Source organism: Athalia rosae, chromosome 5 (genome assembly GCF_917208135.1).
Source record: "Athalia rosae chromosome 5, iyAthRosa1.1, whole genome shotgun sequence".
NCBI classification, from domain to species: domain Eukaryota; kingdom Metazoa; phylum Arthropoda; class Insecta; order Hymenoptera; family Athaliidae; genus Athalia; species Athalia rosae.
In genome coordinates, this window is record NC_064030.1 from 3,335,481 (window position 1) to 3,350,198 (window position 14,718).

General features: G+C 44.1%; 1 protein-coding gene across 8 annotated transcripts in view; it reads left to right on the plus strand.

Annotated features, from left to right (window-relative positions):
* LOC105692918 (AT-rich interactive domain-containing protein 2) overlaps positions 1 to 14,718 on the plus strand; it is a 31,010-nt gene that overhangs the window by 8,734 nt on the left and 7,558 nt on the right. For 2 of the 8 annotated variants that reach the window (XM_012412476.3, XM_012412475.3), the window contains exons 3-10: positions 5,514 to 5,611; positions 6,473 to 6,624; positions 10,933 to 11,396; positions 11,483 to 12,003; positions 12,076 to 12,464; positions 12,728 to 12,947; positions 13,055 to 13,439; positions 14,321 to 14,608. In XM_012412476.3, coding sequence (XP_012267899.2) covers positions 5,514 to 5,611; positions 6,473 to 6,624; positions 10,933 to 11,396; positions 11,483 to 12,003; positions 12,076 to 12,464; positions 12,728 to 12,947; positions 13,055 to 13,439; positions 14,321 to 14,608 — 2,517 coding nt within the window. Of the gene's footprint in view, positions 1 to 4,832; positions 5,355 to 5,513; positions 5,612 to 6,472; positions 6,625 to 10,932; positions 11,397 to 11,482; positions 12,004 to 12,075; positions 12,465 to 12,727; positions 12,948 to 13,054; positions 13,440 to 14,320; positions 14,609 to 14,718 lie in introns of those variants that run through there. The other 6 variants (XM_012412483.3, XM_012412477.3, XM_012412478.3 and 3 more) reach the window with 5 other exon arrangements.

The following is a 14,718-nucleotide window of genomic DNA, read 5'->3' on the forward strand; positions in this document are numbered from 1 at the left end:
CTCGTTGGTCTCGTTTTCTTAAATATTAATATTCTACGTACATTCCGGTATGAAGAGGAAGGCCAATCTTGCAGGATGTGCAGGGTATGTTTCAGTCGTTCTTTGTTAGTCGGGGTGATCCATACGACTAAAGAAAGGCCTGTTTTCGTGATAAACACTTTTCAATTAAACCAAAAATTGCTAGGCCAAAAAATCGCCAAGCTTAAACGCCTAACGCCTTAGATTTTTTTCAGATTTAGGACCGAAATCCGATTTTTTTTTAGGAATTTCTATGATATTCTTAAATGTTATGGTCCTAGAAATCCGTACTTGATAGCCAAATTGATCTATCTATGAAATTTATCGAGTTATCGCCAATTTGACGATGAAAAAAGTGACAAATCGAGGATATCTTAAAGGGAAAAATTTGTAGCTCAATTTTCTCAACGGATTCGTGTTCCTGAGGTCAAAATACATAAGAAAAGTGCCATACGATCAATTTTTAAAAATAAAAATTTTTGGCCAAAATTTGAGATTTTTCCAAGGGGTACCCCTTACGATTTTTTCAAATTTTGGCCAAAAATTTTTATTTTTTAAAATTGATCGTATGGCACTTTTCTTATGTATTTTGACCTCAGAAACACGAATCCGTTGAGAAAATTGAGCTACGATTTTTTCCCTTCGAGATATCTTCAAATTTATGCCAAAAAATGCGAAAAAATGAGGATAACTCGCTCATTTTTGAAGATAGATCAATTTTTCTCTCGGATTCGGATTCCTGGGCTCAAATTACATCAAAATAGACTAAAAGATCAATTTTTTATTTTTGACCCCAAAAAGCTGAAAATTGGCGATAACTCGGTTATTTTTAAAGATAGATCAATTTTTCTTTCAGATTCGGATTCCTGAGGTAAAAATACGCAAGAAAACTGTAATACAATCAATTTCTAAGCTACTTTACTTTTGGCCCAAAAATCGATTTTTTTTTTGGCTTTTCAAGGGTAATCTCACGTACAAACAGCTCAGAAATCCAAATCTGAAAGCCAAAATCATCTATCTGTGAAATTGATCGAGTTATCACCAATTTTTCGCTTTTTGGAGCAGAAAAATTGAGATATCTCGATGAGAAAAATTCGTAGATCGACAAACCAAACATGAGATGTAATAACGTGTAATTTAAGAAAAAATTGCTGCACAAAAATTTAGACGACGAATGAAATGAAATGGGACGCCCGCGTGCAATGCCAGTCTTTCTAAATGACCGATACTTAAGATATATGATCTCTTTTATAGTGGCTACGCTCCTCCCTCGTCCTCATCAATTAATTAATTAAATAATTAATTAATTCAGGGAGCCATACGACGGAAATTCGAATATCGATTCATTTGTCAATATTTTAAAAATAGCACATGCAGACTGCAGAAATCGTAGGTAAATATCACGTGCGTCAAATTTCGATGCTCTCAAAGTTGTCACCTGCTTGGGTATGTTGTATTTTAATTTTTTCAAATTTCTGAAAAAATGTTGTGCCTTGTACAGTGATTCGATATCTCACGTCCATATACAAGTATTAAAAAACAGGACCGTGGCGAATCGATTTCCGCTCGAATTGCTCCCCCACATTCAGTTTGATTACAAAAAGTAATCCTTAATTACACGATACAATTACGGCTGTGTAGAGGTATAAGTACTCATAACTGTGTACGTATACCTATTTATATTGGTGTGATCCGTTTCGAGCAAGCGACGGTTGACAGGATGGAAATTAACGAGTCGTTCGATGTATGGGATTATTACGGTCTTATGCACCGGGGGAGGTAATTACTGGAAAATTAATACTTTTCATCTCTTACGTAACGACTGGTCACTGCTGGTATTTCAATCTACGTTATATACAATTTCATCAATCCGTGGAATTGCGGAAGAAAATTTTTTTACGAGTTAGGGATTTGATATCAGGCATTCTAGTTTTATTGAAACGAGAATTTTCAAACAAAACGACGAGTCTTCGACGATCGGAAGAACGTCGAGAGCTCTGCGATTCCAACATCCGGTTTCAATCGGAGGGGATATCGAGTTCAGCCAACCTTGAAGCTGTACAGCGATGGAAATCTGAAATCTAAATTATCGAACTTCGACGGCCACTGCACAGCGAAATGGGTGAATCGGTATTCGTTGATCTCGAACACTAGTGCGCCCTATTTCGCCAAATAAACATTTCAGATATTCCATCGTGAACTGATAGAAAACCAGCGATTCGACGTATCATTCCAACAGGTATCTCCTAGCGTGCCAACAGTAGTTATACATTTCATTCCATCGGTCACTCCGGCGCAGAACGCTGCTTCCGGAAGTGTCCCTTGCCAGGATCGAATCGAAATCACCTCGATTTCCGACACGAAGACGACGCTGAAAAACACGACGTCAACCGTAGATTCAAGTTGGCCGTACCACGATCCCAACGTCGTCGGTAAAACGATCGTCTTAATCCGACGGAAATCCGATCCGCGCTCGTTCTACTCGTACAATTTGTATCAGCGTTACGCGCGCCGTTACTCAACGCACAATGGGGTGTCGACGGAGACATAGTTCGTCGTTCGCGTTTACGCCGACGTTTCGACCGATGACGATTTTAATTTCGCGACACCTCCCGTCGATCTCCGCACCCTCGATCCGTCGAACGTTTCTCCCTGCTCTCCGAACTGATCCGGAGCGCCCTGAAAATTGGTAAACGAATCAGTGGCGCACCGGCTCGCGGACCGAACCTTCGTCATCGTTGCCGTTATCGTTGCTATTGCCTCCGTGAGGTACACACACCATACGCACATAGTATTACACGACACGAGGCGACGACGACACAGACGCGATCAGCTGATCTCTTCGACGCCAGACTGCGCGCTGCCAACTTCCCCACCCTCCTCATCTCCCTTCTCCCCCCTCGTTCCTCCCTCTTCTCCTCCACCGAACGAACGACCGACCGACCGACCGACCGACGACCGATCAGCTGACTGCGAGAACTGTCAGTCGCGCTCTGGGCCTGCGAACCCACGTGCTCGCGGGGCTCTCCTCCGAACGGGCGAGTTGTACGTTTAGACGTATACGCTACGGCTACGGGGTACAGCAGGGCCACTGTAACGCCACCACGCAAACGTTCGACGCGTCGACCTTCGAAGTATCTCTTTGATTTTCGCATCGCCGATCGCATCGATAGGGAAAAATCGATCTCCTTAACGTAAGAAACTTCACGAGATCGGTAACAGTCGCGTCTCATTGTCGGAACGACATTGGACGCCTTGTGGACCAGAGATGAGCAAGAAGATCCGGTCCCTGCGCTATACCAACCCCCGGTTAAAGTGCAGCCTAGTTATCAGATCTTGGAAACCGTCGCCTCTGGTAGAACAAAACAGTGGTTACATGGTCAGCCAAGTTTCTTGTATTCCAAAAACGCACCCCCAGGGTGAAATCTGCAACGCCTGGGAAACGCACGTTTCTACGTAGATCTTTTCGAACGACGTACGTGCGTTGAAATCCATCACATGCCCCGATTGGACGAGAAATTCACGAGGAATGACCAGCCGGTTTTCAACCCTTGCCGATATTTTCTTCAAACGATCGAAAAATGGAATCGTTCGACGTCGCTAACTTCTACCGGAGGAAGATGGGGGTCAAGAGATTACATGGATGGAGGGTTGAACGAGGCGCGAAAGAGTTGAGATCCGAAGTGAGAGCGAATGAGAATGACCTCGCGTTGCGATCGGCCGGGTAAAGTAATTGACGAGGCGCTTAGCGGCGCGCCACGCGGTTTTTCAAACTTCCCGTGACGTTACAGGTGACGTCATCGGTCGAACACGTGCTCGCGATTGGCGTACGAACGAAGCACGAGCAGCGTCGTCGTCGTCGTCGTCGTCGACGTGTCGTGGAGAAGTGAGAGAGGAGAGAACTTATAGAAAGAGAGAAAAAGGGAGAGAGAGAACGAGGAGAGGATATCCCGTCCGTGTGCGCGGTGCGTTCGTAGACGGCCGACCGTCTACGAGAGCGGACCGAATGAAAATGAAGCTCCTCTCTCGCGGGCACCTCGACCCGCAGCGCACGCTTGCCCCCGAAAAAAAAAAAAAATCTCGTCTCCGTAGCCGGGAAACTGTACTCGTTGATCATCGTTTACAATTGTTCATCTCCTGCATCCGATCTCCTTTATCCAAAAATCGAACGCCGATCCCTCGGTACGTCTCTGTCAGATCGATTTTTCCATCTATCCGATCGTCGATAATGGCTCTGCAACTTCCCGATCCACGGGGTGTGATTTTCCTGACGATCTTGCTCCTAGTCACGAGGACCCCCGAGAAGTCGTCTAGTTCTCGCTGCGACGCGGTTCCCCCGATCTTTGCAGCGTCGCGCCGTCTACTGCCGGTGCATCAACAGCCGGCACCGCGGAGTCGGCGATGACCGAACGTCCTTGGTCAGTTCGTTATTCAGTCTGATATCGGCGAGGGCTTGACCGCGTCTGCCTTTCATTTGACGGTACGCAACGACGCTACGAGAAAGTAGTATAACGTCAGTGGGGTGGTCACGTGGTCCAAGATACGACGTATACAAGTTATTGGGATAGGTCAGCACCGCCAACGACTCTACGAAACGAAGTGACGCCGCGACGCATCATCGAAGTTCCTGAATCTGATAAGGAGAACGTGCTTCGGTTATTATTTTTTTTTTTCTCTTCGGCTGATCGAGGATAATTTTGAAGACGGAATTTTAGCGAGCCAGTAGGAATGAGTGATGATCCGTTACACGGGAAATCTGCGCGGGAATTTTCTAAGAGGTATACACCCGTTGGACGCTAGAATTAGCCATTAATAGATCCTCGACTTGGGCGAAGATCCAGAGAGCACTGACCCAGTCTCATAGTGCATCGTTTTTAGCCTGCGACCTTTACATCTTTTCACGTCTATGTAATATAAAATACACTAGTTCTTCATCGTCTCTGTTCGTCTCCCATATCGTATGGCGCACCCCAAAGAACCGGAGACTCTCCTGGTTTCCAAGATAGACCGCCATTATCTTTTATCCCTGTGGAAAAATATGCTGGTAAAGCGATCCGCACCCCGTACAACATGAATCTATATGGGCTCTGAATATCGCAGTGAAAAAGTATCGCGTGTTTCTCATCGTGCGTCGTCGTGAAAATTGCTATCTGCGTGCACGCCTATTCATTTCAAAGGAGAAACTGACTCTGTGCGAAAGACGTGAAATATTACCGTGCAACGATATACCTACTCGTGTACACTATGCGTAAAAAAACGGTCGTAAAAGTTGCACGACGTTGCGCCCAGGCGCGTGTAAATTACGTCCGCACCAAAAGGCTGGCTAAAAATATATGGTACATGTATTTTCATTATACTGTGTGTACGCTAAACCGCCATCCAAAGTTGAAAGAACTATATATATATATCGTACCTAAATTTCTCTCATCAAAACAACGACGATTTCGACGATGAATCGTACATGCGATACTATAGAGATTTTTATTCTATTGCAGGTAAACGCAAGAAACGAATGGACGTCCCTCTGCGAGCAATTTCACTTGCCCACCGGATGCGTCAACAGCGGAGTAGGATTAAAACAAATATACCTTAGGTGAGTTGGTCGATCGGAAGATGATAATAGTTACGCGCATTGTAATTTCTCCTGAAAAATTTCATCGACAATCACGTCCCCGGAATCCGATTCCTACAGGTACGATCGAGTGGAGTCTCCGGAAAAGCGAGCGACGACGACGTCGTCGCGACGCCGTTTTGCTTCTGCTTGGTGGCACGTGTCGCACCACTCGATTTTCCCCTTCTCTTCATATACCTCCCCTCTATTTTCCCTCCCCTTCCATTCTTGATTCTCTTACTCTTCCTCGGCTGGTCCTCGATTCCCAAGCTCCTCTTCTCCTTTCCCATTCATGACCCACGCCGTCATCGCGTACGACGTATTCGCGGGGTCCGCGTGTCGCCCGGAACCTGCGGAGTACGATATTTACTAGAATACATAGACAACCACTACTATTATAATATTACTTTGTACGTAGAATGTATACTTATGGATTCATCTATATCTGCCTCTACAAGGTCTGCGGTTATAGCTTCTTTCAATCGCACCGCTGAATCGCCCCCCCCATTCGCCGATGCTGCAGGTGCAGCTTATTCGGCTCCATGAATGGGTACACATTCGCGCTTCTTGAAGATTCTGGTATTCTCGACGTATACTTGAATGGATTATCAGCGTGTGGCTTTTTTCTTATCATCGCACTCTTAGAATCACGTTCAGCTTCCGTTCGGTTGAGAAACATTTATTCAGATAACCGGACCCATTTATACACCGTGATAGCCCGACGTCGTCTTGCGATGAATTTTACTCCGCGACTTTTCCGAATTGACCGTTTTTCTTCGCATCGTCGCATCCGCTGGATTATTTTTCAGTAATCTTTCAACGATTATATATTTTATTTCTCAGGTACCTCGACAGGTATGAAAAAGTCCACTTTCTCGGCGAAGATGGGCAACAAGCGGACGATGAGGATGAGGATTCAAGGCACCGGAAGTGGTCGGCTAGAGCGCTACATTCCGTACCTTTGACCTACAATCACCATCAGCATAACGTTGCCGGTAATTATAATTACATTGTAATAACATTCGAGATTCTATCTTCTCAGAATGAGACACGTGGTAAGGCGGGTGTATCTTCTCACGCGTGTGTACGTCAGTCGAAAACCCGCTGGGAGTAGGTGAAGAATTTCTCTGTTTCTATACCTGTATCGTAAATCGGGTATGACGGGAAGTGGGAAGAAGGCGGCGGGCACGCAAAATATCGAATAAAACTCTATTAATACATCTTTTATACGCCAACCACACCCGCCTCTGTAGTAAAGAGCTGCTGCTGTTGCTGCTGCTCTTTCATAACGTACGTATACTGCAGCACCGGTGCCCAGCGGTAAAGTTCAACTTGCCAAACGCGATTTTAGAATCGCGCAATGAACATGCTTTATTTATTTTCATATTTTGTCACATTTGTATGTATATATATATATAAGAATATATACTTATATTATTTATTTTTACCACGTAATCACTCATTGACAACGTGATTAGACGTTCAATCGTTATAACGACGCACGTTTACTCCACGCCACGCAGTACGTGCCACACATGGTTGTATAATGTCAATTATTAACGGTCTGTGTAATAAATAATCAACGTTTACATTAAAAAAAAAAAAAAAAATAGAAAAAAAAAACCAATGATTCGAACTAGTTGCGCAACACATTTTCTCGCACTACGACGCGCATATGCGAATACAATAAATGGGCAATATGATTATCGATATTCGAAACGCGTGATTGATATATTTTTTATTGAGAAAAATCGACGGATGTGTTCGGTAATTTTAAAAAATTTATAACAAGTGTTGAAATTTTTATTGTAATTGTTCTGTAACATTTGGTCGAAATCGAACGAGGGAACGTTAGTCATGATCTGTAAAAATTCTGACTTAATAATGTTTTTCCTTCTCTTTATCGGTTCATTCAATTAATGCAAAGATTCGCATGTAAGAGTAAAATATCGTAACACTCTGAGATCCGTTTAATCTCAGCTCACGCGCGATAACAAATAGAATGTATAAAATATAGACGTTATTAACGTTACGACAGTAGTATACGTACAATATCTTCCATGTGCGGCTTATCGAAGCGCGTTTAACAGCTTCACGTATAAAAGTATATTTACATACCGCGCGTCGCCTTAATAATAATTAAACCATTGTTCGTTGTACATTCTAGTTCATCGGGGAAAGAAGAAGCAAAAAAAAAAAACAAAAAATACCGCGGTACGAAGATAATGAAAATAATGTGACAAATCTCTGATGAAGATTTTTTGACAAAATTTTCTTTTCTTTTCATCAGTACAGTTTAAAGTTCTTTTATGTCCATGTAACGCACATCGACGACATCAGCATCAGCGGTAACGACAGCGGTTTGATGGCACAATATGCAGCAGCAGCAGCAGCACCTAACGGGTGAAAGTCATGGGACATATAAAACTCGGCACCCGTATAATTATGTTGTGATACGCCTGTATGCGAGCACCCGTGTGCGCCTTTATCAGAAGCATACGTGTAAATTTGTATGCCTTTACACATCTGAATACGTATGTTTGTGTGCGGGTTCACCTATACCTTATAAAATACAGACATACTCGTATCAGACCTCTACGTCTGTGCGCGAAGCTCGGTCTATATTCGGAACGCATGCGTGGCAAGACGTACCCGATGTTCACCAGCTCTCGCTGAAGTTGTTCAACTTGATGCTCCCGGGCGTTCGGCCGACCTCGGATACTCCCCGACCGATCCAGGGTCGACGTGCCGCCTCATGGCACCCGGGAAATCGCGCAAATGTTACCACTCGCTCGTCGGAGGAGGGAGACCGACCGGAGAGAAAGAAGGAACGAACGAAAAGAAACACCAAATTAAAATATAATAAAGAAAGGGAAGGGGTCGAAGTTATTGAATGTATACATAAGTATTTTTATTTCATTTTCAATTACACGGTAGTGCGGATACGTTGGCTACGATTCTCACATTTTCGTTTCCCTCATTTTAATGCAGAACAACAATTAACATAGATTAGTAGCTACCTACATAGATATCGTTGATGTCTGATATCGCGTTGCGTTAGAACCAGATGCGCTGCTATTATTTCACACACTTTGATCGAGCACCACGTACGAAAATATCTATGCCTGAATGAATAATTTACTAATATCCGACACCTCTTATATCTCAGGTCATTGAGGTGCATCGGTCGGTCGGCCTTACCGATTACACGAGAAAATCGTCAATAAAGGCCAGTTCGGTTGGTCGGTATGAGGTTTTTACGGTGCAGATTTCCCGGTCGTTCCAAGGGGACACTGCTGCCGACGTGCCGGGGAGTCCCCGCAATCAATACACGTTTTGCAGCAGGGATGCTAGCAGCCGGCCTGGGGAATCTCCACCCGCCCGCGCGAATACTGGAACGCGTTCGAGTCGTTGTGCGATGCTGGTTAGCAGCCGAGGGAGACCCACTCAGTTACGTAGGATAGATACGCGAATGATAGATTAATTATAATAATCCGCACGATGCTGGATTAACCGATGCACGCAGGGGTATACAAAGGGAGGGGCGTTGTTTGTGAGAAGCACGCATATGCGAGGAGGCTGTTGCGTACGTGTGCATCACGCACCGTGGTCACCTATAAATGATAACTACGCCAGGCACCGCGAGTTTTTTTGACTCTGCATTTCATCGTAGATAAGAACGATCAATCAGTATGTCCCTAGCCGTATCGCTCGCACGAGTATAAAACGCAAGTATAACGGTTGATCATCGACGCTACGCCCCGTTATCGAACGTCAATACATCAATACGTTACACCCGCCGCTGCCTGAGAGACTGATTTGCTATACCGTTCAGCGGTGCTCTGCCCACACCGATTATTTGTAAAGATACATCCGACGATCATAAGTTCCTCGTACGATTCTACAAGCTACTACGAATTTTTATTACTTTTTAGGCGGGGGACTCGGAATCAGCGGTGTACCGTATAAGTCATATCGATATACCTACTCATGTATGCGTTTCAGATGTGTAGTTACGATCACACATACGTACTGGAATATTCGGCTATCATTACTGCACTGTTGCTGCTGCAGCATGGGTATCCAGAAGAAGGAATCTTTCTGTCGATTTTCTAAAGCGCGTGCACAGATTGTTGCCATTGAAATTGATCGAATAGATCCATATGTAAAAGGCAATTCTCGTACAGCATCAGTATCGTAACGTAAATCCGACTCTTGGGTTTCTAAACGATGAAATGTGGCAATTAGTATGTTGGCTTCTTTCGACCGTTAAGAGAAACCCCTACCGTGCGCCATATGTCTTCTCGCTTATGTTATTTTTATAACACGTCTCCATTCTCGGTCTTTATTAGATCGTTCCAATGCTGATTGATGGTTGACTCTTTATCCTCGCAATTGTTGAATTACCTTTTTATGTCGATTCTCGTGTGCAGAGCTAGCTAAACCAAAGTATGAATCTCTAACGTAATGTCAGAAGCGAGATAAATGCGGTCATTCCGAACAGGTCTTGAAGGCGCAATGCACCCTACACGTGCTCGGTAGGGCTAAATCGCCGAACGGGGGGCATGTATCTATAGAAATCGGACGGAAGATCGCATTCCGCTGCAGTCGCATGGTGGACGGGATTACTCTGGGCACCACGTGCGGTTAGGGACGTGCGTCGCCGCGTGTCTCCCGCAAGAGACAGACAAGAAGTTTCGGTCCTCGTAGTCGCTCGAGTCTCGGACTCGGACTGCACTTGTCAGCGAAGCCAGCCCGCGCTACGCGCCCCTCCGTAGCGATTCGTAGAAGTCTGACCCTGACCGAGGACAACCTACTTTGAACGCGTGGGTCGGGCGCGCGGGGGACGCGCACGTTCGACGACTACGTACATACCACGGTGTTGCTGGTGCTCCTCCTCGTGGTGCTACCGATACCGATATCGATATTTCTTGTGCTCCTGGTAATTCAAGAGCGTCTCATAGACAGAGAGATAAACGGTCGTTCCCTCTGTACGGTGAACCAACAGATGAGAGGTGCACTCTCATCGCGATGAGGACTTCGATACTTGAGTTCAGTGTGCTCCACGTTTGTGTGACTTACACGACGATGCGTTTCCACCTTGACCCGAGTTGAGACGAAATACTCGTGGTCCATATCCCAATGCCAGCTGCTTTTTTCAGTTCAATTGCGCGTTTGGTTTCGGTGTGAAGATCCTCTTCGAGCAACAGCGATGACGATACGATAAAACGAATACGCGGTTTTTAATTTGAGACTATTCTGTTCACGGATATGTAGTAAAATGAAATATTTCTGTGTTTCAGAATCTCTCCGGGACTACAATGGTCTCTCCTCGGATTTGTACAAGCCGTCTAATTACGACAAACTCGCCCTTTCGCTACTCTCTCCACTGCCCAACGAACAAGACTTTGCGATAAATGTTTGCACGTTGTTATCAAACGAGGGAAAACACTCGTTACGTCTTGACAAGTATCCACGACTTGTTAATATACTTTTGGCACATGCCGGGGTCTTCGACTCCCCCGGTACTAGGCAGCTCTTTATTGAGGTCTACTCGCGAGTCAGAAATTACTCCATCAACTCTTTTTGGTCGGATGTAATCGACGGGCAGGATGCCCTAGACCTTACAGATGAGAGGGACTTCATAAAGAAGGTCACTACTACCCCAAACACATTCTCTAGACGGAAAATACTGGAAAGAGAAAAACAAAACAAAATAATACAGGCGGAAAACGAAGAAAATGTTACGCCGATGGAAGTAGAAGAGGTACTTTATCTTGATATTTGCAATATTGTCAGGGTCACTAGTTGCTGATATTTTACAGAATTTCTTAATTTAATTCGGATTTACAGATAACAACGGAATGCTCGCGGCTGGACACCGCGACACCCCAAAGAGAAGGGATTGAAAGTTTTCTGGATCAGAATCAGAATTCTATCAAGTTCGACGAGGAAGACAAAGACTTGTTTTGTGTGGGTCGAACATTAGGAACGCAGGACCCGTATGGCCAGCGTGTACTTCAGATAGCATCAATTTTGAGAAACTTGAGCTTCACGCCCGAGAACGTATTGATTTTAGGAAGAAATAGATGTTTCTTGAGATTTGTCTTACTGTGCGTTCGAGCCAGGTGGAACAATTTGCATCAACTTGGGTTCGACATGCTAGGAAACGTGGCAAATGAGATTCTCCTCAAAGAAGCTGGTCAGAAAATAACTAACGTCATGCTTTCCTGTGTATCACGGGGCATTGACTCAACCGATAGATTTATTGTAATATCCTGCCTGGAGGTGCTCAATAAAATCAGTCAACAAGATAGCAACGAAGAAATCGTCACCCTAGGCCTGGACGATAGCGCTTATGAAATCATCTGCAGGTATAATTCCTAAGCAGCACCTCGTGTACTAGTGGTTTGACATTTCGCTTCATTCACGTTGTGTTTCTTAAGGTTCTTGGCCCTGAGTGACATCGCATTGCTCGTCTATACGTTGGAGTGTCTCTATGCTCTGACATCTTTGGGTGAACGGCCATGTACGAGCGTCGCGCGGGTCCGCGGGGCTATAGACACACTTGTTGCTCTCGTTACGGTGGAGGCGCAAAGCTATGGGCCAAAAGCTTGCATCTTGATGAGAGTTGTAGAAACGGTATCAACTGTAACGGTCCCTACGACAGTTGGTGGACAGAATAATGCTGTTACACCTGTGGCACCTGCACAGGTCGTTGCTTCGTCGGTACCAGCTACGCCAGCTACAATTACTGCCACAACTGCCCCTGTTAGTCCAGTTCCATCAAGGCCTACTACTCCAGCTAGCGTTGTCAGCAAACAAACAGCGCATAGTAAGCGATCTCTGTCTCATTATTTCAATTCTTATTTCATCCTTTGCACTTTCTCGGAAGTCGCAGACATTCGATGACTGTTATTAATTATTTGGTTGCTGAGACATTTTATTATATAGGGCTCTCGACCATTTCTCACTGCCTATTTAGTCCCAAGAAGATGGTTATACTCCTGGAATAAAATGTCAGGATCTTTCTTATTCTTTCAAAATTTGTCGATTGGCTAATGTTTGATCAAATTTTTTTGATTTTCCTTTCCATAGAAGCTATAGAAGCCTCGAATACGTTACAACAGCAGCATGCTCATCAGCAAATTATCCAAGAAAATGAGCAGTTTGCTCTTAGTTGGTTGAAGGCTACCTTTGAACCTTCACCTGGTATAAAAATTGAGCAGGAGGAACTTTATAAAAAATACCTTGGGTGCTGCACCAAAATTGGAAGGCGAGGTGTAATCGCGCCCCTCCATTTCCCCAGATGTGTCAGGTAAGAATAGTCACCACGTTTGAAATGAAAAAAAACACATTTATTAGATGACAACCAATACTAGCTTATTAACTTGGATGACGTAATAATTAATTATTCGAATCCAGATCCGTATTTGGTGGAAGCGTTGGACCAAATCCAATTAAAGGAGAAACAACTGGAACCCAGTACTATGAAGGCATCCGGATTCGCTCCGTGCCAGTGACGGTGTCTTATCCGAGCCAAACGTTAGCTGCAAGTAATATGATTCATCCCATCCCAGCGATCAACACAACTCCAGTAAAGGTGCTTCCCACACAACAGCGAACACTCAAGACCATAAGCCCCTCTCCCGATAGCTCGGCCCTAGAAAATTCCATAACCAGTGCACAGAGAACCCCAGCCCCTGCGTCTCCTATCCTCAAAGCGCAGTTGTCTGCCCCACCAAAACCACCCTCTACGACCCCCAATCAACCCCAGAATCCAGTCACCAAGGTTGACTCCAAAAGTCAGGTGGGTCCTAGTCCTAGCTCTCTATATCTCATTCGTATCCTCGGTTCTCGTCTACTGTAATTTCATATGATATATCAGTTATTCATATTCTGATTCGAAGAACTTCTTAACTGCTAAGTACATATCTTCTAGAGAATTCTTTGCTAGATAAATCAGATCAAAATTTTAATATCTCACAAGATTCAGCAACTTTTACCGATTTTATAGTATTACCGCGAATTTGTCATGATCGAATCCACGTATTTTTTCCCTTAGAATTAGTATATCTGTCTGTTTCCTTAGGTGCCAGAGAACGGACTATAGTAATTTGAGAAATGAATATGTTCTTGGTATTTGTAAATAGCTAACGTAGAAAACCTCCCGTGTTTTCAGTACCATTCCAAAAAAATCAAACATGTTAGAAAGACTTATTTTCTATGTTAAATGGAACTTAGTGCTCCAACTACTGTAGAACTATGGGTGTTGGGTTGCTGTAAATGTTTTTTAGGGTCATCATGTTCCATTTTGTGTTGTCTCCAAAGTTCGTCTACCAATATGCTTATCCACAATCATTTGAGCTTTTGTCGATCGTTTTTCAAACACCTCATGAAAGAATAACAACCATAAAAATAGTTCTAACATCATGACCAAAATTTGATTCTTCAAACCGTGGAAATATCGAATCACACTAATACCGCTTTTTCATAAAATCCATGCTGTAAATACATCGTGATACTTTATTCTTAAAATGTCAAATAATCCTTGAATTGATTTAATTCCATTTCAAGTAGTAGCCTCCCTGAAAAAATACTTTAAATTTACATGTAGAATTTTAAAGTAGCATACCGTGTACCCGTAATTGCTAGAATTGTTGAGCATTGTTTGTGATTGGTGTGGATCAGGTGTCAGTGTCGCACCCCCACCTGAGTCAAGCCCTACTGGCCAGTGGTTCCCAATCGCAACAACATCAGCAATCCCCAGTTCAAGTAGCAACAAAGGATGATCCTCGAAGCAGTGCAACTTCAAGTTCAATAATTAAAAGCCTCTTGGCTACAAAGGTAACGATCAGCGGCGACTGCATGCCCAGCGCCGCTGCCAGTTGTGTGTCCGCCCCTTCTGCCTGCGTAATAAACACTACCGCTAGCATCGCATCCAGCATCAGTGCCAACCAGCTAATAACCAGCAACCAGGTATTGTTGTTGTACAATAACAAGGAAGTTAGCCTATTGTATTTTTTCATCTCACTGCGCGTTCAAATTCATCCAGCAGCTACTGAAAAATACCTGAATTCAAAAAGTAT